Consider the following 27,104-nt stretch of genomic DNA (forward strand, 5'->3'; position numbering starts at 1 on the left):
CCTTGTCTCCTTTTTGTGTGTGCTGTCAGCTCTCTCCAACACCATTAACATGTATGCATGTTCTAGAGGACAGGCTGTGGTCCATTTTCTTTTCTACTATATCCTCAGACCATGGGAGCTATGTATGGCACACAGAAGACGTTTATAATTGTGAAATGGATAAACTCAAGCTTGCTTAACTCCTGCATTTGAACACTTAGAGATTTATAAGCTCTTACTGAAGTTTATTTCGATTACTCTAAGATTTTACTAGCCCTCATAAATTCAGTCATTTCCTAGATATTTCTCTGCTTGCTTTTCCAAATCAACTTCTTTAGTTAGACAAAATGCTTTTGGAAGATAAATTGTTTCCTAGTTATAGTCTCAATTCATGGTAAAATGTTCTTTTCTATTGCTGTGGCATTTTAATTAAATGAAATAGTTTTCCACTCCAAGGTACAGCAGTTGTAGACTGGCTAAATAGTCAGCTTAATTTAAATATGCATAATGCACAATAATTACTTTAAATCCAATACAGCTAAAATATAAAACAAGTAAGTGTAATACATAAAATGTTTTTAAAATTTCATACCATATGATAAAATTTCTGCCACTGTAACAGCTCAATTTATGTAGAGTCCTAAAATATCATAAACAATAAAAGATGTTATTTTAAAATAATAAAATTGACTAAGGATTCAAATAGTTCTGGCTCAACGCTGACTTGCAACACTAAAAACGTCCTTTGGGAGAAAACTTGACAAGTATATAATGACTGGCATATAAGAATGAAGTATTAGTTAATTACTAAGAAAACACTGTACAAACTACGAAATCATTGTACAAATTGTAAAAGCTTGAGTTATTTCTTAATGGTTTTTTCTTAATTTAAAATTCAAAGTAGGGAAATTGAAGACTCAAGATGGTGGCATGAGAGGTGAGACAGAGAACTCCTGCCAAAACCACAAATAGTTTGAAAATATAGTTAATACAACTAACCCTAAAACAGCAACAGGAAAGAAGGCTGAACCAGACTGCATACAGACCTCAAGAAAGAGGGTAACGTATGAAAGCCTTGAGCCGTTCCCCGACCCCAGCTCACCAGTGGGGAGAAGAGAAACGAACCAGGGAGGGGGTGGAAGCCTGGGACTGCTGAACACCTAGCCCTGGAGATCTGCTTTGTGTGCAGAAATCTACATTGTGTGGTGCTCTGGAGGTTTGGGAGCTGGGACAGGTGGAGTGCTTGAGAGACTGAGAGTCCGGCTGTTTGTGGAGGATGGGATCCACATCTAGCTGTACTGGAAACAAAGCAAAGGTGAGCGGTCTGAGAGGCTTCCTAGCAGCAAGAAGGCTGCTGAAGGGGTGGAGGGCGGGTGTTTGCAGAGAGCTGGCTGCACGGGAGAAGGGAGAGGTGGACAAGGTTGTCTGGCCACGCACTGCCCAACAGGTTGGGAACTTTCAGGAGCGTCAGACACTCCATCCCCCTGGCTAGCTACTCAGCTGTGACACACAGCCTGCTGAGGGTTCCTCCTGGACTGACAGGGCACTGGCTCGCAAACTGCCAGTCACTGTGCTGGCGTCAGGCCAGCTAGAGGGAGGCCCCAGCTACAATAGTTAGAGACTCAACGCATAGAGATTTACACCTGTGTGCTCCACCCACTGCTCCACATACTGGAGACAGGCACCGCCTAATGGGAATCAGGAAACAGATCTTTCCTTCCCTCAGGCACCAGCTCTGTTTCCCTACAACCCCCAACATCACTCTAGGGGCCGAGCAGCTCCAGAAACAGGAACTTCTGGGCACTAGAGGGCACCACATAGAAATACGAAATATCAAAAGAACCTGGTTCAGAACAAATCTCACAAACCCCAGAAAAAGGGCCAAATGAAAGTGAAATCAACCATCTTCCTGAAAGAGAGTTCAAAATAAAAATCATTAACATGGTTATGGAGGCACAGAAAAATATTCAAGAACTCAGGAATGAATTTAAGATGGAGATTCAATCATTAAGAAATTCCATATTTGAAATGAAACATACAATAGAGGGATTCAAAAGCAGATTAGATGTAGTAGAAGAGATAGTAAATGGAATAGAAATTAGAGAACAGGAATACAAAGAAGCTGAGGCACAGAGAGAAAAAGAATCTCTAAGAAAGAAAGAATATTGAGAGAACTGTGTGACCAATCCAAATGGAACAATATTCACATTACAGGGGTACCAGAAGAAGAAGAGAGAAAAAGGGATAAAAAGTGTGATTGGGGGTAATTGCTGAAAACTTCCCCAATCTGGGGAAGGAGATAGTTTCTCAAGCCATGGAGGTGCACAGATCTCCCAACACAAGGGATCCAAGGAAGACAACATCAAGACATATAATAATTAAAATGGCAAAGATCAAGGAAAAAGACAAACTTTTAAAAGCAGCTAGAGACAGAAAAAAGATCACATACAAAGGAAAACCCATCCGCTATCATCAAAATTTCTCAACAGAAACTTTACAGACCAGAAGGGAGTGGCATGATATATTTAATGCAGTGAAGCAGAAGGGCCTTGAACCAAGAAATACTCTACTCCGCAAGGTTATCATTTAAATTTGAAGGAGGGATTAAAGAATTTCCAGATAAGCAAAAGCTGAGAGAAGATACCTCCCACAAACCACCTCTACAGAGCATTTGGGAGGGACTCCTATAGACGGAAGTATTCCTAAGGCTAAACAAATGTCACCCAAGGGATAGACAAAGATTACAGAATATGATTCATAACATACAAAGAATGAAGGAGGAAGAAAAAGGAGGAAAAAAAAAAAAGAACATTTAGGTTGTGTTTGTAATAGCATAGGAAGTGAGTTAAATTAGACTCTTAGATAGTAAGGGAATTACCTTGAACATTTGGTAACCACAAATCTAAGGCTGCAATGGCAATAAGTACATACCTATTAATAATCACCCAAAATGTAAATGATCTTAATGCACCAATCAAAAGACATAGAGTCACTAAATGGATAAAAACACAAGACTTGTCTATACGCTGCTCACAAGAGACACACTTTAAACCCGAAGACATACACAGACTGAAAGTAAAGGGATGGAAAAAGATATTTCATGCAAATAATAGGGAGAAAAAAGCAGACAAAATAAACTCCAAAACAAAGAAAGTAACAAGAGACAAAGGACATTACATAATGATAAAGGGGTCAATCCAACAAGAGGATATAACTATTATAAATATCTATGCACCCAACACAGGATCACCTACATATGTGAAACAAATACTAACAGAATTAAAGGGGGAAACAGAATGCAATGCATTCATTTTAGGAGACTTCAACACACAACTCACTCCAAAAGACAGATCAATCAGACAGAAAATAAGTAAAGAGGCAGAGGCACTGAACAACATATTAGAACAGACAGACCCAACAGTCAACTACAGAACACTCCATCCAAAGCAACAGGATACACATTCCTCACAAGTGCACGTGGAACATTTTCAAGAATAGATCATATACTAGGCCACAAAAAGAACCTCAGTAAATTCAAAAAGACTGAAATTGTACCAACCAGCTTCTCAGATCACAAAAGTATGAAACTAGAAATAAATTACACAAAGAAAATGAAAAAGCCTACAAACACATGGAGGCTTAATAACATGCTCCTAAATAATCAATGGATCAATGACCAAATAAAAACAGAGATCACGCAATACATGGAGACAAATGACAACAATAACTCACCGGAAAATCTGTGGGATGCAGCGAAGGCTGTGCTAAGAGGGAAATATATGGCAATACTGGGCTACCTCATGAAAGAAGAACAATCCCAAATGGACAGTCTAAACTCACAATTAATGAAACTAGAAAAGGAAGGACAAATGAGGCCCAAAGTCAGTAGAAGGAGGGACATAATAAAGATTAAAGCAGAAATAAATAAAATTGAGAAGACTAAAACAATAGAAAGAATCAATGAAACCAAGAGCTGGTTCTTCGAGAAAATAAACAAAATAGATCAACCCCTAGCCAGATTTATCAAGAAAAAAATAGAGTCTACACACATAAACAGAATCAGAAATGAGAAAGGAAAAATCACTATGGACACCACAGAAATACAAAGAAGTATGAGAGAATACTATGAAAAATTATATGGTAACAAACTGGATAACCAAGAAATGAACAACTTTTTAGAAAAATACAACCTCCAAGGGTGACCCAGGAAGAAACAGAAAATTTGAATAGGCCAATTACCAGGAAAGAAATTGAATTGGTAATAAAAAAAACTACCAAACCTATCAGGTCCAGATGGTTTCACCAGTGAATTTTCCCAAACATTTAGTGAAGACCTAAGACCCATCCTCCTTAAAGTTTTCCAAAAAGCAGAGGAGGGAATACTCCCAAACTCATTCTATGAGGCCAACATCACTCTAATACCAAAACAAGCCAAAGACAACACAAAAAATGAAAATTACAGACTAATAACCCTGAAGAACATAGATGCAAAAGTACTCAACAAAATATTAGCAAACCAAATTCAAAAATACATCAACAGGATCATCCATCTTGATCAAATGGGATTTATTCCAGGGATGCAAGGATAGTACAACATTCAAAAATCCATCAACATCATCCAACACATCAACAAAAAGAAGGACAAAAACCACATGATCATTTTCATAGATGCTGAAAAAGCATTCGACAAAATTCAGCATCCATTCATGATAAAAACTCTCAACAAAATGGGTATAGAGGGAAAGCACCTCAACTTAATAAGGGCCGTATATGACAAACCCACAGCCAACATTATACTTAACAGCGAGAAGCGGAAAGCTTTTCCTTTAAGATTGGAGACAAGACAAGGATGCCCATTCTCCCCACTTTTATTTAACATAGTTCTGTAGGTCCTAGCCATGGCAATCAGACAACACAAACAAAAGGCATCCAGATTGGCAAGGAAGAAGTCAAACTGTCCTTGTTTGCAGATGACATATCGTACATAAAAAAACCCTAAAGAATCCACTCCAAAATTACTAGATCGAATATCTGAATTCAGCAAAGTTGCGGGGAAAAAAAATTAATACACAGAAACCTGTTGCATTTCTATACACTAATGATGAATTAGCAGAAAGAGAAATCAGGAAAACAATTCCAGTCACAACTGTATCAAAAAAAGTAAAATACCTAGGAATAAACCTAATCAAGGAAGTGAAAGGCTTATACTCTCAAAACTACAAGACACTCATGAGAGATATTAAAGATGAAACCAATAAATGCAAACACATCCCGTGCTCATAGGACAGGAAGAATTAATTTGTCAGAATGGCCATCCTGCCTAAAGCAATGTACAGATTGAATGCAATCCCTATAAAAATACCAACAGCATTCTTCAATGACTAGAGCAAATAGTTCTAAAATTCATATGGAATCACAAAATACCCCGAATAGCCAAAGCAATCCTGAGAAGGAAGAATAAAGCAGGGGGACTTATGCTCCCTGACTTCAAGCTCTACTACAAAGCCACAGTAATCAAGACAATTTGGTTCGGGCCTAAGAACAGACCCACAGACAAATGGAACAGACTGGAAAGCCTAGATATAATCCCAAGCATATATGGTCAATTAATATACGATAGAAGAGCCATGGATATACAATGGGGAAATGACATCCTCTTCAAGAGCTGGTGTTGGCAAAACTGGACAGCTACATGTAAGAGAATGAAACTGAACCACTGTCTAACCCCATATACAAAAGTAAATTCAAAACTGATCAAAGACCTGAATGTAAGTCATGACACCATAAAACTCTTAGAAAAATATACAGGCAAAAATCTATTGGATATAAACATGAGCAACCTCTTCATGAACCTATCTCCCTGGGGAAGGGGAAAAAAAGCAGAAATGAAGAAATGGGACTATATCAAACTAAAAAGCTTCTGTACAGCAAAGGACATCACCAACAGAACAAAAAGTCATCCTACAATATGGAAGAATGTATTCATAAATGACATATCCGATAAGGGATTGACATCCAAATTATTTAAAGAGCTCACACACCTCAACAAACAAAAAGCAAATAAGCCAATTAAAAAATGGGCAGAAGAGTTGAACAGACACTTCTCCAAAGAAGAAAGTCAGATGGCCAACAGGGACATGTAAAGATGTTCCACATCGCTAATCATCAGAGAAATACAAATTAAAACCACAATGAGATATCACCTCACACCAGTTAGGATGGCCATCATCCAAAAGACAAACAAAAACAAATGTTGGCGAGGATCTGGAGAAAGGGGAACCCTCCTACACTGTTGGTGGGAATGTAAATTAGTTCAACCATTGTGGAAAGCAGTATGGAGGTTCCTCAAAAAAGCTCAAAATAGAAATACCATTTGACCCAGGAATTCCACTCCTAGGAATTTACACTAAGAATTCAGGAGCCCAGTTTCAAAAAGACATATGCACCCCTGTTTATCGCAGCACCATTTACAATAGCCAAGATATGGAAGCAACCTATGTGTCCATCAGTAGATGAATGGATAAAGAAAATGTGGTACATATACACAATGGAATATTATTCAACCATAAGAAGAAAACAAATCCTACCATTTGCAACAACATGGATGGAGCTAGAGGGTATTATGCTCAGTGAAATAAGCCAAGCGTAGAAAGACAAGTATCAAATGACCTCACTCATGTGTGGAGTATAAGAACAAAGAAAAAACTGAAGGAACAAAGCAGCAGCAGACTCACAGAACCCAACAATGGACAAACAGTTACCAAAGGGAAAGGGACTGGGGAAGATGGGTGGGAAGGGAAGGAAAAGGGGGAAAAAAGGGCATTGCGATTAGCATACATAATGTAGCAGGGGGTTGGGGGGACAAAGGAAAAAGCAGTATAACAAAGAGAAGACAAGTAATGACTCTATAACATCTTACTACGCTGATGGACAGTGACTATAATGGCATATGTGGTGGGGACTTGATAATAGGGGGAGTCTAGTAACCATAATGTTGTTCAAGTAATTGTACATTAATGATTAAAAAAAAATTGAAAGTAAACTTCATAGTTACATTGAAACTCAAATTTCCTATCATGTTCTTATGTTTTAAAAGAGCTGGTATCAAATGGATTAAACAGATACTTAAATCCAACATGTATTTGTATTTATTTTTTATGAAACTTACACTGGTGGAAAATGACCCACGAATCAAAGCATTGATGCTAATTCTTTATCATTTTATGTGATACGTATATATTAAAAAGTACTTAAAACATGTAACTCAAAGTATTCATAAGTTTAGTGGTTTCACTTTCATGTTCCTTTGGCTCTTCAAGTATAATTTATTTTTTCAAGTATAATTTTTATAAATTCTAAAAAAAGTTAAATCTAAAAGATTAGTTATAGTGTAAAACTAATTTTTCAATGTTAGTACACTTACTTTAAGCATCAACTCTTCTTAGCTCAGATCACATTTTTCCCACTAGAGTGAAAAAATTTCATCCAAGTTGCCAATGCATTTAACATCAATTCCTTCTTAATGAAGTCCAGATAAATGGAACTGAAAAAATTAAAACTCAAAATAAGCATTCAGCATCATGTGGAATATCTGTATTTTAATTAAATAAAAGTCCATTTTACAAAGCTTTTGCCTTGTATGAGTAGAAATGTTTTTCATCAGCTGTGTCCCTTCTCTTCAACAGTGATTCTTTACCCACCCTAGGTACTAGGACACAGTCATGTCCCTGTTTAGTCCTCAGAATTTTAAACAAAAGAATTTCAAATCCATATTAAATGCATAATACTTAAGGGAGTATCAGTCTCTGAGACATAGGACATTGAAATTTTTCAATTAAATAGGCAATAGCAATGAACTGCATTAAAAGGAGTAAAAGTAGGGATGGAAGAAAAAATAGGAGGGAGGGAAGGAAACAAAGGGTTAAATTCTTCCTAGGAGTTTGATCTGTGCCACTGTCATCCAACCCTAAAAAAAATAAAAAGAAAAAATCCCTGGGCCAGGCTAATATTAAATACTTTCTGGTCCTCTCCCCAGTTACATTCTTTGATCACCAAATTACAGATGCAACAGCACTGCAGGGAGACTTCTGATGATAGTGTATATGGGTGTGGGGGCTTACGGGGGAAGCTGAGTCCATCAACTTTTCAAGGACTGCTTTTAGGAACAAGCACAATAACCAAATATATATATATGTGTGCATATGTACATAGATATTTTTATATATATTATTTTTAAACATGTATTTTAATATAGGAGCACACAGACTACTATTACGCCTATATTGTGAATTCTTATGTCTCAATAAATGTTACTTTATACCAGAGAACAGATTTTTGAAAAAATTTAATAAATGCACAAAATCACAGAAGGATATCATATCCAAATCTCAGCTTATCTTCAAGTTTCAAGGTGATATAAGTCTGTTCTGGAATCCTTATGTCATTCACAAAAGTCTACAAGGGAAGGAAAAAGATGTTATGTTATTACGTGAAGTAATATCAACTATTACATTTCAGACAAATATATATAATATGTGGTAAATACAACTTGTCTATTACAAAATGTGCCAGGCATCTTATAGGCTGATAAATTATTTCACGCGAAGCCCTTTACCACTATTAGCAGTACCACACAAAAATTCGGTTGCAGTGCCTCTAAGTCCGCCATGCTGCCAAGACAAACTGAGGCACCTAAAGATGATTCCAAGAAGAGCTCCTCATTTGATGCTGACAAACTGTAAAGGGTAAAAATACCTTACTCTCAACATATCATCAGGGTCCACTGGACTCAATTTCAGCTTTTCTGGACAATTCTAACTATTTGTGAGGTTTGAAATTTCATTACTTTTATTCTTAGAATTCACCCAAAGAATAAAAAGGAAACTTACTTTTTAAAATATATGGAATAAAACTCATTTTATTTTACAATTACCATATGAGTCTTTAGGACTTCATGACCTTTTATGACTCTGAGATACATCATAGGGTCTTAGTGATTTTATTTTTTTTGTATCTTGAAACATTCTGCTGTTTTACCATCCCATGATTATTTCTTCATTACTATTTCTAAACTGCCAAAAATGACCAAAATAATAATGGAATAAAGAAATTACCTACTTAGAACATCACTATCCCACAGAAATACATTGCAAGCCACAAATCCAAACAACACATATACTATTAAATTTCCTAGTAGGCAAATTAAAAAAGTAAAAAGAAAGCAGTGAAATTAATTCTAATAACATGCTTTTAATTTAATCCATATGTCCAAAATAGTACCATTTCAACAAATAATAAATATAAAATGCAACAGGGTATTTCACATTCTTTTTCTGGATTCTTTTTAGACTAGTCACATTTCAAGTGCTCAAAAGCTGTCACACATGGCTAATGGCTACTGTAGTGAAATGCAGAGGTAGGAGGATGATGCAATCATGAAATAAATCACCACTATTGCATCAACCTTTAGTTTTCTTACTGCATTGTCCAAAATACTGCACCATCTTTCCAAGAAGATATAAAAGATACCTGGTGACATTATCTTGGTCCTTTTTTTTTTTAGCTATCAAAGAGTATGACTAAGAATTCAGAATTTTTCACTTAACACCCATAAAGGCAAGGAGAAGAAAACAGGAGGACATTTCACCATTATGAGATGAACAGAAAAGACAGCAGCATTCTAGTCTCTAATAGTAATGATAAAACTGTAACAATGTAAGAAAATTCAACAAGAACTTGAACCATTCTGTATTTTAAAAGAAATTTTGACAGTATTCTTTCATTTTCTGATGTTTGTGTTCCAATTCATAAGTTAACTTCTGTATCATCTTTCCATTTAGTTACCTTTGTATAGATAACATGTCTTGAGTTTTTGTCTACTTACAAAACTAAGTGGAAAGATGATAGAGAAGTTAACTTATGAATTGATCTTCTCTTGCCCATAAATCTAAAATAAGAAATGTTTTGCAATTATGAAAGAAAGATGGCTATCCTTTTAGTAAAATTTTAAGCTGCTAAAGTCCTAAAAATAATGCATTTTGACCATGGAAGAGCAAGAAGTAGAAATAATGATCAGCTAAAACCAGCTAGAGAATGTACTTGAAATCTGGAATCAACATTTATAAAATGGATATATTTCCCAGGTGAATGTATGACAACTGATGAGAAATACCCATTTTGTGTATTATATGTCTTTTGAAACCAGGAAAATATGGAATAAAAATCTGAGTATAGTGTATTTAATTTTATTAAAATTGCAAGCTTTTTAATTATCCTTTTATCCTTACTTCTGCAAATTATTTGTGAAAAGACTTAAGGGGTCCATCAGACATAGATGGTCAATGTTGATAACTATTTTTCCTGGCATACTGTAATTTAAAGACCTAGAATTTGCTATAGTTATAGAACATAGAACAGTAATATACTTAACTGCCCAGAATGCAGGCATTATATAAATACCCAATAAGTTTTTCTCTGAAATTTTCCATTTTTTCCTACTTGGAAAGCCTCCCTCCTTGGTGAGGATGTTTAGAAGGGTCCTGAATGACATACAGAAAAGTACATAAGGAGATTATGATGTAATGATATAATTTTCCCAAAAAATTTTCTATTTTTTCATACTTGGAAAGCTTCCCTCCATGGGAGGCTGTTTAGAAGGGTCCTGAATGACATACAGAAAAGTACATAAGGGGATTATGATATAATGGTCATATTCTCAAATTCCTATGCAAAATTGGCACTTTATAGTATGTCACAGAATACCAGTTTTTAAGTCTACCAAAAAAATTAGAAGAAATTACAATCTTAATTACAAGCATGGATATATAGAGACACTTGAGAGCACACCATAGAATGACTTAATGAGTAATCCTAAATCACAAGCTTCCAAAATGCTTCACAGAAAGGTTGAAACGTTAATGTAAAGAAAATTCGAAGGCTTCAGGCATTTATAAACTTCAATGTCAGGGTCATTTCTAAAATGAACATTTTAGAGTGTTTTAAAACTGGTATCTTATGTTCACCAAAATATTCTAACAGAAAAGCTAAGGAAAATGATGGAAAAGAAAAGAGAAGAAGAAAAGAAAATATTAATTCACTAATGTGTGGTATGCAGAAGATCAAGTTAATATACCACATAACAGGAATACCACAGTACTAAGCCAATTTTATTTAAATCTTTCTCAATCTAAAACACCACAATTCCTCAAAAGGTCTAAGATGACTTGTAAGATCCACTTAAAGCTTAAGATTGCTTAACTCTCTTTAAACATTAAGCACCTATTGTGTGTCTAACATATGTACTAGATACTTTCAGAGATGAAGAAACATATTATTTTAACATACTGGCATTTATGACAGAAATATCCCCTAAGATCTAAAAAGGCTTAGGAAATATGAGCCAGACACAAAGTTTCACCTCACATAAATTCAAGTGAAAATATCTGGGTGGATAAAGTCTCCTATAAGTCAAAAATTTCAAAAGGAGAGAAAATTTTCAAAAGCAACAGGAAAAAAATCATTTAAATAAATCAATTATGAAGCATTTAAATAAATTAAATGTGTAAAGAAAAAGTTTTGTTTCTTATGTTAACACATTTGATTTGCTCACACTCCTACCTGGTAGGTAGACATGTAGACAATGAGGCAGAGAGTGACTAACAATCTCAGAGTTCAGAAATGGAACTGATGGGTTTCAAATTCAGGTCTCTGAATGATGTATCACATTTTCTTCCACATCAAGGAAGCTTGGGTGCTGAAGCCGGGCCAGCTCCTCAAACTCCCCCATGCCAACCAGTAACCTCACAGAAGCAAACTGAACTAAATAAATACTTATTTTATTTATGTTCAACTGAATTACATAGTTGATAGCATAATACCATATAACCACCATGTATTATATTAATGCTCTGGGCAATCTGAACAGACTGGCCAGGCACACAACCATCTTAATCCCACTGCCAGTGACAGAAGTCACTCTTCCTTCCTAACCATTCATTTCATACACTAGTCGGATGCTGGTAGGAACTCCTGTGTGAAAAGGGGACACAGCAGGAGGTGGAACACAGGGGGCCCAAGGGGCAGCCTAGTAACAAAAGGCAGAATTGGAATGGTATGGGGGTGACATGGAAGAGGCCATGGTGACTCCCAGAGGGACAAGTGTTCCAGTAGAGGGAGGAGGCAGGACCAACTGAAAGTAAACAAAGGTTCTCACAAAAAGAGAGGCTTCTAGGGGCTTACAGGGAAATGGCCTATAGAGTATCAGCTACAAAACCAGTCCCAGCTTTCCCAGGCAGTACACAACCTCATTTCTGGCAGCAATAGCATCATGTGTAGATCTAGGTCCCTGGGGAGTGTATTTTAGGGTAGGATGAAAGGAAGTAGGAGTGGAAGTGGTCACAGGTAGAGTTACTTATAAGTTTAGCTGGTAAGTGCTTTTTAAAAATACAGCACTGTATTCACTGAAAAGTATGTAGGCTATGGGATGCTAAACGTGTCTTCACAAATGCTTTTCTTACCACTTTGACAATGATAAATAATACTTACTGAATGCTTACAAGGCATGTTCTAAGCATTTACAATTATTAACTTCTTTACAGCTTCGTAACAACCTGAAAGGACTACCATTTTACTATTTTTCTTAAAAAAAAAAAAACCTGAGGAACAGAAAAATTAAGTAACCTGTTCAAGGTTACATCACAGTAAGAATTCCAAGCTGGGCTCATAACCAGTACATTGTGCTCCCTTACTTCTGAAATTACTACTTTTAACCTGATGCTCAAATTTCTGGAATGCTATAAATACTAAGAGTAAATAGGCTGTGAATAATGGTCCACCAAGTTCTCTTATGAATGAAATGCATGACAGTTGGTAATTCACAGGCTGGCTACCAAACCATTCCAGCAGATTTCCTAGGTTGTCATTTGGGTAATAGTACACTTATCATTTGTGTAATGTTTTTTAAAGTTCTATTATTGGCACACACTCTCATGTATTGTCACATTTATTCCTTGAAACAATACTAGAGGGTTAATTACCATTTCACTATTTTAAAGCTAAAACAAGGTAGCCAGATTTTGCACTGAGTCTTCATACTCATAAACTCATTACATCTTCACACAACTTTGGGAATCAATACGAATAAAATATAAGGAAACCGCATTCCAGATAGGTTAAGTAATTTGACCCAGGTGATACCACTGGTAAATTAGACTGAAATTTAAATCCAGGTCCTGATTTGAAGTTCAAAATGCACATGTTGCTAAGTTATTTCACAAAGTTATTGCATATAAACAAGTTATGAGAAAGGCTGGCCTGGAGAAATTCAGAAGTTAATAATACTTCACCTGAGTTTTTTTTTTTACAACCAACACCAAATAATTTTTATATTTGATTAGTCATTTAAAGGATAAAGGCATTGTGATGTAATTCTCACTTATTATCTTTCAAGATAATAATATAAAGACAGCTATGAACAGCATTATGGCCAAGATGAACTTTTGAGGCTTAAAAACAAATGTAACATTGTTAAAATATTTCACATATAGAGGTAATTAAAAATTTTCCTATAAAGTCCTTCATATAGAAAATTAATACAATTACATATAAAAATGATTTACCATGTCTATGCACTGTGCAGAGCCCTGAGCTAGGCCCTGTGGTATATTTATAGAAGCAAAAGGCTCCTGAATTGTTCAGGAGCTCATAATCCAGTATAGTGACAGACATATAAAAGAAGTTTTAATATAAGGCTGATAAAATACCCAAAATAAGAGATTAAAACAAAGGTTTTTAGGTATGGAGAAGGAAGAAGGAATTCTGTGAACAAGAAAAGAGTATGAAACTAGCTCATGTTCCCAAGAAACTGTATAGGCGATAATACAGCAATTCAGAAGATTGTTGGTTGCTTTTACCTGTAATGGTTAAAAAAGTCTTCTTTAAGGAGATGAGATGAAAGCTTGACCTCACTGAATGGCTTGACTTTATATGTGAGAAGCATGTAAGGCCATGACCTAAAAATGTAGAAATGCACTCTTGGGAGACAGCAAAGTATGAGTTAACTTTAGAAAATATAGGTGGAAATGTGGTTTGATGCCAGATGGAGGACCTTCTACACCAGAGTGAAACTAAGTGAAGCACAGCCATTGTGCCTTAACAAATATGGAATATGACCTAAACGCCAGTGTTCACTGTTGCTTCTTCACACTGCCACTTTGAAGATACTTTTGTGTTACTGAGTGAATTGTTTCCTAATCCTTCATCTGAGTTTCTACCTTGTCTGCCTATCTCCTACTGATTTAATCCAGTCACTCAACATATTAACATCAGCAAGTAAATATTCCTAAATACCTTCTCTTTGCTCCCTTCAGGAAGAAGTAGAATTTGGGTTTGTTTTTAAAAGTAAATACAATGTTTATAAATGACAAGGCAGATGGGAGAACTACTAGACTAAGAAAATCTAACAAATTATTTATATAGTCAATATCGTAGGAAAACTAGTGTTTTGGAGGTACAGCAAGGGAAAGTGGAACATGAATCTGGGAAAGTGGGTGATGCCAAATGTGAGGTGTTTCAGTTCAAATCTGAAGAGTTTGGTCTTAATTCTATGTTTTCTGAGAAACAAATACAGGCTTGAATAAAACCAACAGAAAAACATGCCCCCAGGGGGGCCATCAGGTGAGAAATTGGGGATCAACAGAGGTGAGGCTTAGAACCTCACCCCCCTGTTTTGAGAGAAATCTTCTGCATCCGTGGATGTTTTGTTGCCCTTGTCTAGCTTGAATTAATACTTAGTCTATAGGCACACACCTGATCATCTACATTTGTCCTCTTACAGCACTAAATTATGTTTTCTACCTTTATCTTGCATCTACCTACCACTTCAGCATTTTATTTTAAAAAAACAATAATAATAATAATAATAAGGGAGAAATGTGGGATTCACATATAAATCAAGTATAAAAATCAAACAAATAATCATAGTTGACCTGATTGTTTATAGTTTATGATGCGTGATCAAAACCGAAGTTTCTGTGATATGACTGCCCTTGCACTGTTCACCATGTAAGAACTTATTCACTATGTAAGACCTTGTTCACCATGTAAGAACTTGTTCGTTATGCTTCAGAAGATTGGAGACTGTTGAGAATTAGGCTTGGGGTTGATTAATGATTGTGCATTGAGTCCCCTATACAGAATTTTATTGTTGTTAACAACCATTTGATCAATAAATATGAGAGATGCCCTCTCAAAAAAAAAAAAAAGAAATACATCTTGCTATATCCTGTGAATTTTGGTACAGTGTACTAAGTCTTGTACAAATAAATACATTGACAAATACTTCTTTAATCAAGGACAATGGATAACAGGATGATTCTTAAACTAGTCTTACTAAGACATTGATTTCTTATTGTCTCAAGTAAAAGGGACATGAACAGAAATGCAACTGCAAAAACTGGTTATAATTTTCCTTAGAGCATCTTATATTCAAATTCAATTTTCATCCTATTAAACTAAGGGGAAATAAGTCATATAATGTCATATGATGTAATGTCTGATCTCACTGTTATTTCCATGGCAACTTGATTTAATGTAAATATCATGCAGTAAAACTGAATTAAGTCAAATAAAAATGAGATTGGAAAGAAAAAGAAAAAAAAACATGCCCAAAAAGACAGTATCTCAACAAATAAACACAGAAGTTCTTCAATAGCAGGCCAATTCAGATAGGAAAAAAATGTTTTACTGTATTCACCAAATTTCTACACGTTCTTTCATATAATGCTTAATGTATATTTGAAAAGTAGCAACAGACAGAAGCAGCTGGGATACATTTAGTTTCTATAAAATTCATTTTAAGAATTTCAACAAGCACAGACATAGAAAAATACTGTATTTGTTTATGTTAGCTAAGCCATAAGAAAACTGAAAAAAATATGATAAATAATTCAGTACTTTAGCATTCTCTTATTCTGTAGGTACTTATATTCTGTCAGTGTGGAAAGATCAAATGAAGAATTAGGAAACAATTCACTGCAGCAGCACAAAAGTATCTTCAAAGTGGCAGTGTGAAGAAGCAACAGTGAACACTGGCGTTTAGGTCACATTCCGTATTTGTTAAGGTACAATGGCTGTGCTTCACTTAGTTTCGCTCTGGTGTAGAAGGTCCTCCACCTGGCATCAAACCACATTTCCACCTACATTTTCTAAAGTTAACCCATACTTTGCTATCTCCCAAGACTGCTTTCCTGCATTCTTAGGTCACAGCCTTCCATATTTCTCACATATAGTCAAGCCATTCAGTGAGGTCAAGCTTTCATCTCATCTCCTTAAAGAAGACTTTTTAACCATTACAGGTAATAACAACCAACAATCATCTGAATTGGTATATTACTGCCTATAGTTTCTTGGAACATGGGCTAGCTGTATATTCTATTGCACAGTCCCCAAAGTACTATGTACCTACTGAGCATTTAATGTAAAATGCGAACTAAAGAAAAGCAAATATAAGACAAACAGGAAGTGTAATCTGATTTGTCATCTTACAATATTGTCTGCCTATCTCCTTCTGCTTTAATCCAGTCACTCGACAAGTGCATCAAAAACAAATATTCAAATAAGACAAAACATGAATTTTTAACTTACCCCATTCAGGCTGCCCAAATCCTTCACCAAATGTTCATCTGTAGAGGCATCGTAATTGATTACAGCATGCTGTTTATCCACACTACGAGACTGAAATGAATTTTTCTAAGTTAATGAAGTCAAGAAAATAGTAAATAGCATACACAAAGATTTTGGGCTATCTACTTATATTAATAGCACAGTAGGTGATTATAAGGCAACATCAAATAAAAGTGGAGTAAGTATCGTGTTTTTACACAACACAAATTTGGCACCACTCCCCAAAGAGGAAAGTAGCCAAAACTTAACGACATTCTTTCCTACCAAAGTCATACATTCTACTTTTGAGAGAATTTTAACCAGCTATCTTTGTTAAACGTATCAAGTGATAATTTTTATACTTCAAAACCGTCAAGTGGAAATCATGTGAATTTTAATTTTACAATTTTTTTTTATGTCTTATTGTAAAAAAAAAGATTTTATAGGATTCTTCTTTCAATACAGAAAACTGTAACAAATTATATGAGAAGTCCAGAGAAGGGACAGAATGTGATACACTCCTGAATAAAACTATCCTCACTTAAAACATGGGTCCTAAAACTGGAACTAATGGAACAACTCTTAAGAGGGAAAGGGAGACAAAGCCAAAGAAAAAAGGAATTAAAAACCACAAAAAAACTTTTGCAAACTGCTTTTCAGTCTCTTTTGAAGTAGACACACACACATACTCCACAGTTTAGTAAGTTGCCTGTAGATGGAAAACACCTGAAGGATGTACTTTTTACTGAAAGGAAATAGCAGTATATTCATAGGAAAAAATACTCAGAACCAGTGAACCTAACTCAATAACCATTTATTACAGGTTACCATGTGAACTTTGGATACTAAAAGCAAATGAAGCATCCATAAAAGGGAGATGTGACTTCCAGTTTCCAGTCAAACACGTTAAGACCTTGGAAGTCATCACTCCCATCCTTACACAAAGAAAAAAGTTGAACAAACTGAAAATAAAAAAGTTATCTTAGTTTCATCAGGGAATTGATAAAACATAACATCAACTGCCACCCTGCAAAATGGAGAGAGAGGCAAATGCAGGGAATCACAGCTTCCTGGGAGCAGAAACCTTTCCAAAAGCCAGCAGCAACCAGTCAGAAAATGTGGAGGTAAAGTGACTAACTGCTGGGGACCTGAGTGTGAACTAGCTTGAAAGATGAAAACTAGGGCACAGCCTTGGGGGAACATAGCTCTTCTGTGAGTTTAACTCCAGAAGCCCCACAGGGACCTCAGGTGATAACTAGACAAAAAACTTCCTGTGCTTCCCACAGGTTGAGGGGAAAGTAGGTATTCTGAAATACACCCTGAGCATTCAGTTCTCTTCACCTGCCTGCCCTTGGGGAAAACTATTTTATCAGTGCCTAGATGACATGGGAAAAAGGAAACACCCATGCCAGCCTCCTCTAGCTTCCTGTCATCTAAGGAGGGGGCCAGGACAGAAAAATGATGCTGAGATGCACTCAGGAAAGTCATGGCCCCACTGAGAGACTGAGAACTCATCCTAGCATTACAGAATGCTTCTCTTCCCCCTAAACCTTACCATCACATCAACAGGGATTTACATGTATTTCTAAGAACAACAAGGCATTAAAATGGAAATATATGCAAAGCACAGATTATTTAAGAAAGGGCCTCTAGGGAAACAGGGAAGACAAAAACAAGGGCACTCGAGAACACATTAACCTCTGACATTTTCAGCTACTGCAAACCGTACTCAAGGTCTGACTCCCAGCCACATCAACAAAATGGCAAGGTTGGCAGTTACTGATACAACAATACATTTGTAAATTCTAGTTGAATTGACCCTTTCCAAATAAACAGCACTGAAATTAAGTCTTCTTCCCAATTAACTTAAATTCCATGTTGAAAAAGTTTTGGCCTTTCCTTCCAGAATGCAATATTAAAGGACCTGACATTAGGAAGAAATAGTAGGTGACTTAAAACAATCTTCCAAGAAAACCTAAAGATTCATCACTTCCATACTCCTGTTCTTCTTGAAGGTTTTAAAAGTTGTTTTCTGGCTTTGTTTTATTTTCTTTAAAATCCCAATTTTTCTAGGACAAACTGCAAATCTCAGAATTAAGTGTAACTTCATAAAAGCAGTATTACCACTGCTTCTTTACAGCTTACCTGAAAAACCAGTTGTTATGGCAAATTACAACTATAACCACTGCAAAACATCTGCATTAAATCTTAAAATTACTTAAACTTCATTTTAGTCTTTACTGTTGTGTTTTATTAAACTGTTGTTCTGTTTAAAATAATGAAGAACTAAATTCAGTTATTAGGGTGACAGGAAACAAATGTAGCACCACTAGAAAATAATTTCTCCTTATTATCAAGTTGAATTAGTCTTAAGAATAAAAAATCTTTCCATGTTGTAAGGGAAGTGAGATTTCAAGTATACACAGGTTCTTAATAAATACTGGATGGAGCATCATAAATAATCTTTCTGTGAGGAAAAACAATATGGAGAAAAAGCAAAAAACCTGAGAACAGTGTACTGAAATTCAAAAGGAAAAAAAAAATTCAAGGAGGAGAAAAATCTAAAATGAGAGCTGAGAAAAGGAAAATCATAAGGGAAAGTTAAAAGTTACTATTAGATACAGGAAATAAGTTAGAGAGCTGCTCAAGGAGCCAGGAATGGCAACTTTTGAGGGAAGTGGTCAACATGGATCAGACGTAAGGAGAAAAAAGTGGTTTGAAGAGGAAATAATTAGGAGAGCCACTTAACTAAGTTTACAACTTGCTAGAAACCTAGAATATCTGAAATCTGATATGCATCCTGCCCTCAAACTGTTTATGGCAGTAGATAAGTACAACACCTACTACAAAATGAGGAGCACACTTAAGGCATAAGAAGACAACAGAGTCCAGTGAATTGAGATGCTATTCCAACTCTGGGGATTTAGGAGTGAAGGAATGAGGATGTTATGTCAGGTCAGGAAAAGCATCTTTTTGTTTATTTTATTTATTTATTTTTTTTTAATAATTATTTTTTATTGAAGGGTAGTTGACGCACAGTATTACATTACATTAGTTTCAAGTGTACAACACAGTGGTAGAACATTTATATACATAATTCTAGGTTCCAGCTATCACCCTACCAAGCTGTTACAATATCTTGACTATATTCCTTATGCTATACATTACATCCCGGTTACTTATTTATTTTACCATTGGAAGTCTGTCCTTTTTTTTTTTTTTTTTTTTTTTTTTTTGTGAGGGCATCTCTCATATTTATTGATCAAATGGTTGTTAACGACAATAAAATTCTGTATAAGGGAGTCAATGCTCAATGCACAATCATTAATCCACCCCAAGCCTAATTTTCGTCAGTCTCCAATCTTCTGAGGCATAACAAACAAGTTCTTACATGTAGAACAAATTCTTACATAATGAATAAGTTACATAGTGAACAGTACGAGGGCAGTCATCACAGAAACTTTCGGTTTTGCTCATGCATTATGAACTCTAAACAGTCAGTTCAAATATGAATACTCATTTGGTTTTTATACTTGATTTATATGTGGATACCACATTTCTCTCTTTATTATTATTATTTTTAATAAAATGCTGAAGTGGTAGGTAGATACAAGATAAAGGTAGAAAACATAGTTTAGTGTTGTAAGAGAGCAAATGTAGATGATCAGGTGTGTGCCTGTAGACTATGTGTTAATCCAAGCTAGACCAGGGCAATAAAACATCCAAGTATGCAGAAGATTTCTCTCAGAACAGGGGGGGTGAGGTTCTAAGCCTCACCTCTGTTGATCCCCAATTTCTCACCTGATGGCCCCCCTGCGACTGTGCCTGTCTTAGGTTGTTCCTCCCTTGAGGAATCTTACCCGTCTCTGGCTAACCAGTCATCTTCCGGGGCCATACAGGGAAATGTGAAGTTGGTAAGTGAGAGGGAAGCCTTATTGTTTGAAAAGGTTAGCTTTTTACTTCTTTGCATATTTATGCCCTGTGGCTTCTATGCCCAGCATTTGTCTTGAGGTATCTTTACCACTTGGAGGAGTTATGATACTCGGTAAATTTGATATGAGGCACGAATTCTATTTAAGGGTTGTAATTAGGAAGGAAGAAGAAAAGCTATAGAAGTAGCAGACGGAAGAAAACATGGGAAGATTGATTATTTCTTTGACATATCTTCTTGTAGAGTAACTTCAGCATATATAGGTTTTAAGCTACTACTTAAATTGCGCACACACATTAACATAATAGGAGTATAGTTACATAACCAAAGCATATCTGTAATTACCAGCCATCTTCAGTGAAACCAAGAAAACCATTAAGGCACCTTAGGCATTTGTGAAAACTAATCTATGATATGGTGGATATTGTCCAACTGAACTTGAACAGTCTGAGAGAAATCAGACAAATTAAAAGAACCCATTCCTGGGGACTGTTCACATGCCATATGTTCTTTAAACAGTAAATAGTCTGTAGTTGTAAGAGTTTGGAGCGCTACAATTTGCACTTCTCCAAATTCTTGGTTGAGTTCCAACAGTATAGATCCAGTCAAATTTGTTGTTTTACTGTATGCACAGGCCAGCTTAGATATCTGCTTCCTCATTCCCATGGCAAGTCCAGGAACTGGTGGGATGAGTGCATCTACAGCTGTAGCAGTGCGTGGATATTTGTGGGGGTTTTTTGATGATCATCTTCTGGCATGAGTCTTCCAGAGAGTGCAGATGTTGGAAGTTCTTTTTCATATCGTATCTTAGTTCATTTTCGGGGTAGCCCAATTAGGCTTTGATCCTCTGTATAAACACAAACAGACCCTTTGCCTACACTTTTATATGCCCTTTATACCCTTGTGTAGAACTCGTTGGAGGTTACCACACAGGAACTGTCCTTTTTTTTTTTTTTTTTTTTGCTTTGTTTTTGGTATCACTAATCTACACTTACATGACGAATATTATGTTTACTAGGCTCTCCCCTATACCAGGTCTCCCCTATAAACCCCTTTACAGTCACTGTCCATCAGCATAGCAAAATGTTGTAGAATCACTACTTGCCTTCTCTGTGTTGTACAGCCCTCCCTTTTCTCCTACCCCACCATGTATGTTAATCTTAATACCCCCCTACTTCTCCCCCCCTTATCCCTCCCTACCCACCCATCCTCCCCAGTCCCTTTCCCTTTGGTACCTGTTAGTCCATTCTTGAGTTCTGTGATTCTGCTGCTGTTTTGTTCCTTCAGTTTTTCCTTTGTTCTTATATTCCACAGATAAGTGAAATCATTTGGTATTTCTCTTTCTCTGCTTGGCTTGTTTCACTGAGCATAATACCCTCCAGCTCCATCCATGTTGCTGCAAATGATTGGATTTGCCCTTTTCTTATGGCTGAGTAGTATTCCATTGTGTATATGTACCACCTCTTCTTTATCCATTCATCTATTGATGGACATTTAGGTTGCTTCCAATTCTTGGCTATTGTAAATAGTGCTGCAATAAACATAGGGGTGCACTGATCTTTCTCATACTTGATTGCTGCATTCTTAGGGTAAATTCCTAGGAGTGCAATTCCTGGGTCAAATGGTAAGTCTGTTTTGAGCATTTTGATGTACCTCCATACTGCTTTCCACAATGGTTGAACTAACTTACATTCCCACCAGCAGTGTAGGAGGGTTCCCCTTTCTCCACAGCCTCGCCAACATTTGTTGTTGTTTGTCTTTTGGATGGCAGCCATCCTTACTGGTGTGAGGTGATACCTCATTGTAGTTTTAATTTGCATTTCTCTGATAATTAGCGATGTGGAGCATCTTTTCATGTGTCTGTTGGCCATCTGTATTTCTTTTTTGGAGAACTGTCTGTTCAGTTCCTCTGCCCATTTTTTAATTGGGTTATTTGTTTTTTGTTTGTTGAGGCGTGTGAGCTCCTTATATATTCTGGACGTCAAGCCTTTATCGGATGTGTCATTTTCAAATATATTCTCCCATACTGTAGGGATCCTTTTTGTTCTATTGATGGTGTCTTTTGCTGTACAGAAGCTTTTCAGCTTAATATAGTCCCACTTACTCATTTTTGCTGTTGTTTTCCTTGCCCGGGGAGATATGTTCAAGAAGAGGTCACTCATGTTTATGTCTAAGAGGTTTTCGCCTATGTTTTCTTCCAAGAGTATAATGGTTTCATGGCTTACATTCAGGTCTTTGATCCATTTTGAGTTTACTTTTGTATATGGGGTTAGACAATGGTCCAGTTTCATTCTCCTACATGTAGCTGTCCAGTTTTGCCAGCACCACCTGTTGAAGAGACTGTCATTTCGCCATTGTATGTCCATGGCTCCTTTATCAAATATTAATTGACCATATATGTCTGGGTTAATGTCTGGATTCTCTAGTCTGTTCCATTGGTCTGTGGCTCTGCTCTTGTGCCAGTACCAAATTGTCTTGATTACTATGGCTTTATAGTAGAGCTTGAAGTTGGGGAGTGAGATCCCCCCTACTTTATTCTTCTTTCTCAGGATTGCTTTGGCTATTCGGGGTCTTTTGTGTTTCCATATGAATTTTTGAATTATTTGTTCCAGTTCATTGAAGAATGTTGCTGGTAGTTTCATAGGGATTGCATCAAATCTGTATATTGCTTTGGGCAGGATGGCCATTTTGACGATATTAATTCTTCCTAGCCACGAGCATGGGATGAGTTTCCATCTGTTAGTGTCCCCTTTAATTTCTCTTAAGAGTGACTTGTAGTTTTCAGAGTATAAGTCTTTCACTTCTTTGGTTAGGTTTATTCCTAGGTATTTTATTTTTTTTGATGCAATTGTGAATGGAGTTGTTTTCCTGATTTCTCTTTCTGTTGGTTCATTGTTAGTATATAGGAAAGCCACAGATTTCTGTGTGTTGATTTTGTATCCTGCAACTTTGCTGTATTCCGATATCAGTTCTAGTAGTTTTGGGGTGGAGTCTTTAGGGTTTTTTATGTACAGTATCATGTCATCTGCAAATAGTGACAGTTTAACTTCTTCTTTACCAATCTGGATTCCATGTATTTCTTTATTTTGTCTGATTGCCGTGGCTAGGACCTCCAGTACTGTGTTAAATAACAGTGGAGAGAGTGGGCATCCCTGTCTAGTTCCTGATCTCAGAGGAAATGCTTTCAGCTTCTCGCTGTTTAATATAATGTTGGCTGTGGGTTTATCATAGATGGCCTTTATTATGTTGAGGTACTTGCCCTCTATTCCCATTTTGCTGAGAGTTTTTAACATGAATGGATGTTGAAGTTTGTCAAATGCTTTTTCAGCATCTATGGAGATGATCATGTGGTTTTTGTCTTTCTTTTTGTTGATGTGGTGGATGATGTTGATGGACTTTCGAATGTTGTACCATCCTTGCATCCCTGGGATGAATCCCACTTGGTCATGGTGTATGATCCTTTTGATGTATTTTTGAATTCGGTTTGCTAATATTTTGTTGAGTATTTTTGCATCTACGTTCATCAGGGATATTGGTCTGTAGTTTTCTTTTTTGGTGGTGTCTTTGCCTGGTTTTGGTATTAGGGTGATGTTAGCTTCATAGAATGAGTTTGGGAGTATCCCCTCCTCCTCTATTTTTTGGAAAACTTTAAGGAGAATGGGTATTATGTCTTCCCTGTATGTCTGATAAAATTCCGAGGTAAATCCATCTGGCCCGGGGGTTTTGTTCTTTGGTAGTTTTTTGATTACCGCTTCAATTTCGTTGCTGGTAATTGGTCTGTTTAGATTTTCTGTTTCTTCCTGGGTCAATCTTCGTAGGTTATATTTTTCTAGGAAGTTGTCCATTTCTCCTAGGTTTCCCAGCTTGTTAGCATATAGGTTTTCATAGTATTCTCCAAAAATTCTTTGCATTTCCGTGGGGTCCGTCGTGATTTTTCCTTTCTCGTTTCTGATACTGTTGATTTGTGTTGACTCTCTTTTCTTCTTAATAAGTCTGGCTAGAGGCTTATCTATTTTGTTTATTTTCTCGAAGAACCAGCTCTTGGTTTTATTGATTTTTGCTATTGTTTTATTCTTCTCAATTTTATTTATTTCTTCTCTGATCTTTATTATGTCCCTCCTTCTGCTGACCTTAGGCCTCATCTGTTCTTCTTTTTCCAATTTCGATAATTGTGACATTAGACCATTCATTTGGGATTGCTCTTCCTTTTTTAAATATGCTTGGATTTGTTATATACTTTCCTCTTAAGACTGCTTTTGCTGTCTCCCACAGAAGTTGGGGCTTAGTGTTGTTGTTGTTGTCATTTGTTTCCATATATTGCTGGATCTCCATTTTGATTTGGTCATTGATCCATTGATTATTTAGGAGCGTGTTGTTAAGCCTCCATGTGTTTGTGAGCCTCTTTGCTTTCTTTGTACAGTTTATTTCTAGTTTTATGCCTTTGTGGTCTGAAAAGTTGGTTGGTAGGATTTCAATCTTTTGGAATTTTCTGAGGCTCTTTTTGTGGCCTAGTATGTGGTCTATTCTGGAGAATGTTCCATGTGCACTTGAGAAGAATGTATATCCCGCTGCTTTTGGATGTAGAGTTCTATAGATGTCTATTAGGTCCATCTGCTCTACTGTGTTGTTTAGTGCTTCCGTGTCCTTACTTATTTTCTGCCCAGTGGATCTATCCTTTGGGGTGAGTGGTGTGTTGAAGTCTCCTAGAATGAATGCATTGCAGTCTATATCCCCCTTTAGTTCTGTTAGTATTAGTTTCACATATGCTGGTGCTCCTGTGTTGGGTGCATATATATTTAGAATGGTTATATCCTCTTGTTTGACTGAGCCCTTTATCATTACGTAGTGTCCTTCTTTATCTCTTGTTACTTTCTTTGTTTTGAAGTCTATTTTGTCTGATATTAGTACTGCAACCCCTGCTTTCTTCTCACTGTTGTTTGCTTGAAAAATGTTTTTCCATCCCTTGACTTTTAGTCTGTACATGTCTTTGGGTTTGAGGTGAGTTTCTTGTAAGCAGCATATAGATGGGTCTTGCTTTTTTATCCATTCTGTTACTCTGTGTCTTTTGATTGGTGCATTCAACCCATTAACATTTAGGGTGACTATTGAAAGATATGTACTTATTGCCATTGCAGGCTTTAAATTCGTGGTTACCAAAGGTTCAAGGTTAACCTCTTTAGTATCTTACTGCCTAACTTAGCTCGCTTATTGAGCTGTTATATACAGTATCTGGAGATTCTTTTCTTCTCTCCCTTCTTGTTCCTCCTCCTCGATTCTTCATATGTTGGGTGTTTTGTGCTGTGCTCTTTCTAGGAGTGCTCCCATCTAGAGCAGTCCCTGTAAGATGTTCTGTAGAGGTGGTTTGTGGAAAGCAAATTCCCTCAGCTTTTGTTTGTCTGGGAATTGTTTAATCCCACCGTCATATTTGAATGATAGTCGTGCTGGATACAGTATCCTTGGTTCAAGGCCCTTCTGTTTCATTGTATTAAATATATCATGCCATTCTCTTCTGGCCTGTAGGGTTTCTGTTGAGAAATCTGACGTTAGCCTGATGGGTTTCCCTTTATAGGTGACCTTTTTCTCTCTAGCTGCCTTTAACACTCTTTCCTTGTCCTTGATCTTTGCCATTTTAATTATTATGTGTCTTGGTGTTGCCCTTCTTGGATCCTTTCTGTTGGGGGTTCTGTGTATTTCCGTGGTCTGTTCGATTACTTCCTCCCCCAGTGTGGGGAAGTTTTCAGCAATTATTTCTTCTAAGATACTTTCCATCTCTTTTCCTCTCTCTTCTTCTTCTGGGACCCCTATAATACGGATATTGTTTCTTTTGGATTGGTCACACAGTTCTCTTAATATTGTTTCATTCCTGGAGATCCTTTTGTCTCTCTCTATGTCAGCTTCTATGCGTTCCTGTTCTCTGATTTCAATTCCATCAATGGCCTCTTGCATTCTATCCATTCTGCTTATAAACCCTTCCAGAGTTTGTTTCATTTCTGCGATCTCCTTTCTGGCATCTGTGATCTCCTTTCGGACTTCATCCCATTTCTCTTGTGTATTTCTCTGCATCTCTGTCAGCATGTTTATGATTCTTATTTTGAATTCTTTTTCAGGGAGACTGGTTAGGTCTGTCTTCTTCTCTGGTGTTGTCTCTGTGATCTTTGTCTGCCTGTAGCTTTGCCTTTTCATGGTGATAGGAATAGTCTGCAGAACTGGGACGAGTGACGGCTGGAAGGACTTCCTTTCTTGTTGGTTTGTGGCCCTCCTCTCCTGGGAGAACAGCGACCTCTAGTGGCTTGTGCTGCGCAGCTGCGTGCAGACAGGGTTTCTGCTTCCTGCCCGGCTGCTATGGAGTCAATCTCCGCTGTTGCTGTGGGCGTGGCCTGGCTCGGGCAGCTACTCCAAAATGGTGGAGTCGCGTTGGATGGGGAGCTGCTGGGAGGCTATTTATCTCCGTAAGGGGCCTCCCTGCTCCCTGCAGCCCAGGGGTTAGGGTGCCCAGAGATCCCAGATTCCCTACCTCTGGATTAAGTGACCCGCC

At 36.8% G+C, this 27,104-nt stretch overlaps 1 protein-coding gene across 15 annotated transcripts in view; it reads right to left on the minus strand.

Annotated features, from left to right (window-relative positions):
* The window catches only part of CEP170 (centrosomal protein 170), a 131,869-nt gene that overhangs the window by 73,448 nt on the left and 31,317 nt on the right, over positions 1 to 27,104 (minus strand). For 14 of the 15 annotated variants that reach the window (XM_057507835.1, XM_057507846.1, XM_057507845.1 and 11 more), the window contains exons 3-4: positions 16,621 to 16,710; positions 8,352 to 8,433 (exon numbers count right to left, since the gene is read on the minus strand). In XM_057507835.1, coding sequence (XP_057363818.1) covers positions 8,352 to 8,433; positions 16,621 to 16,710 — 172 coding nt within the window. Of the gene's footprint in view, positions 1 to 7,402; positions 8,434 to 16,620; positions 16,711 to 27,104 lie in introns of those variants that run through there. The other variant, XM_057507842.1, reaches the window with a different exon arrangement.

This window comes from Manis pentadactyla, chromosome 9 (assembly GCF_030020395.1).
Source record: "Manis pentadactyla isolate mManPen7 chromosome 9, mManPen7.hap1, whole genome shotgun sequence".
NCBI classification, from domain to species: Eukaryota; Metazoa; Chordata; class Mammalia; order Pholidota; family Manidae; genus Manis; species Manis pentadactyla.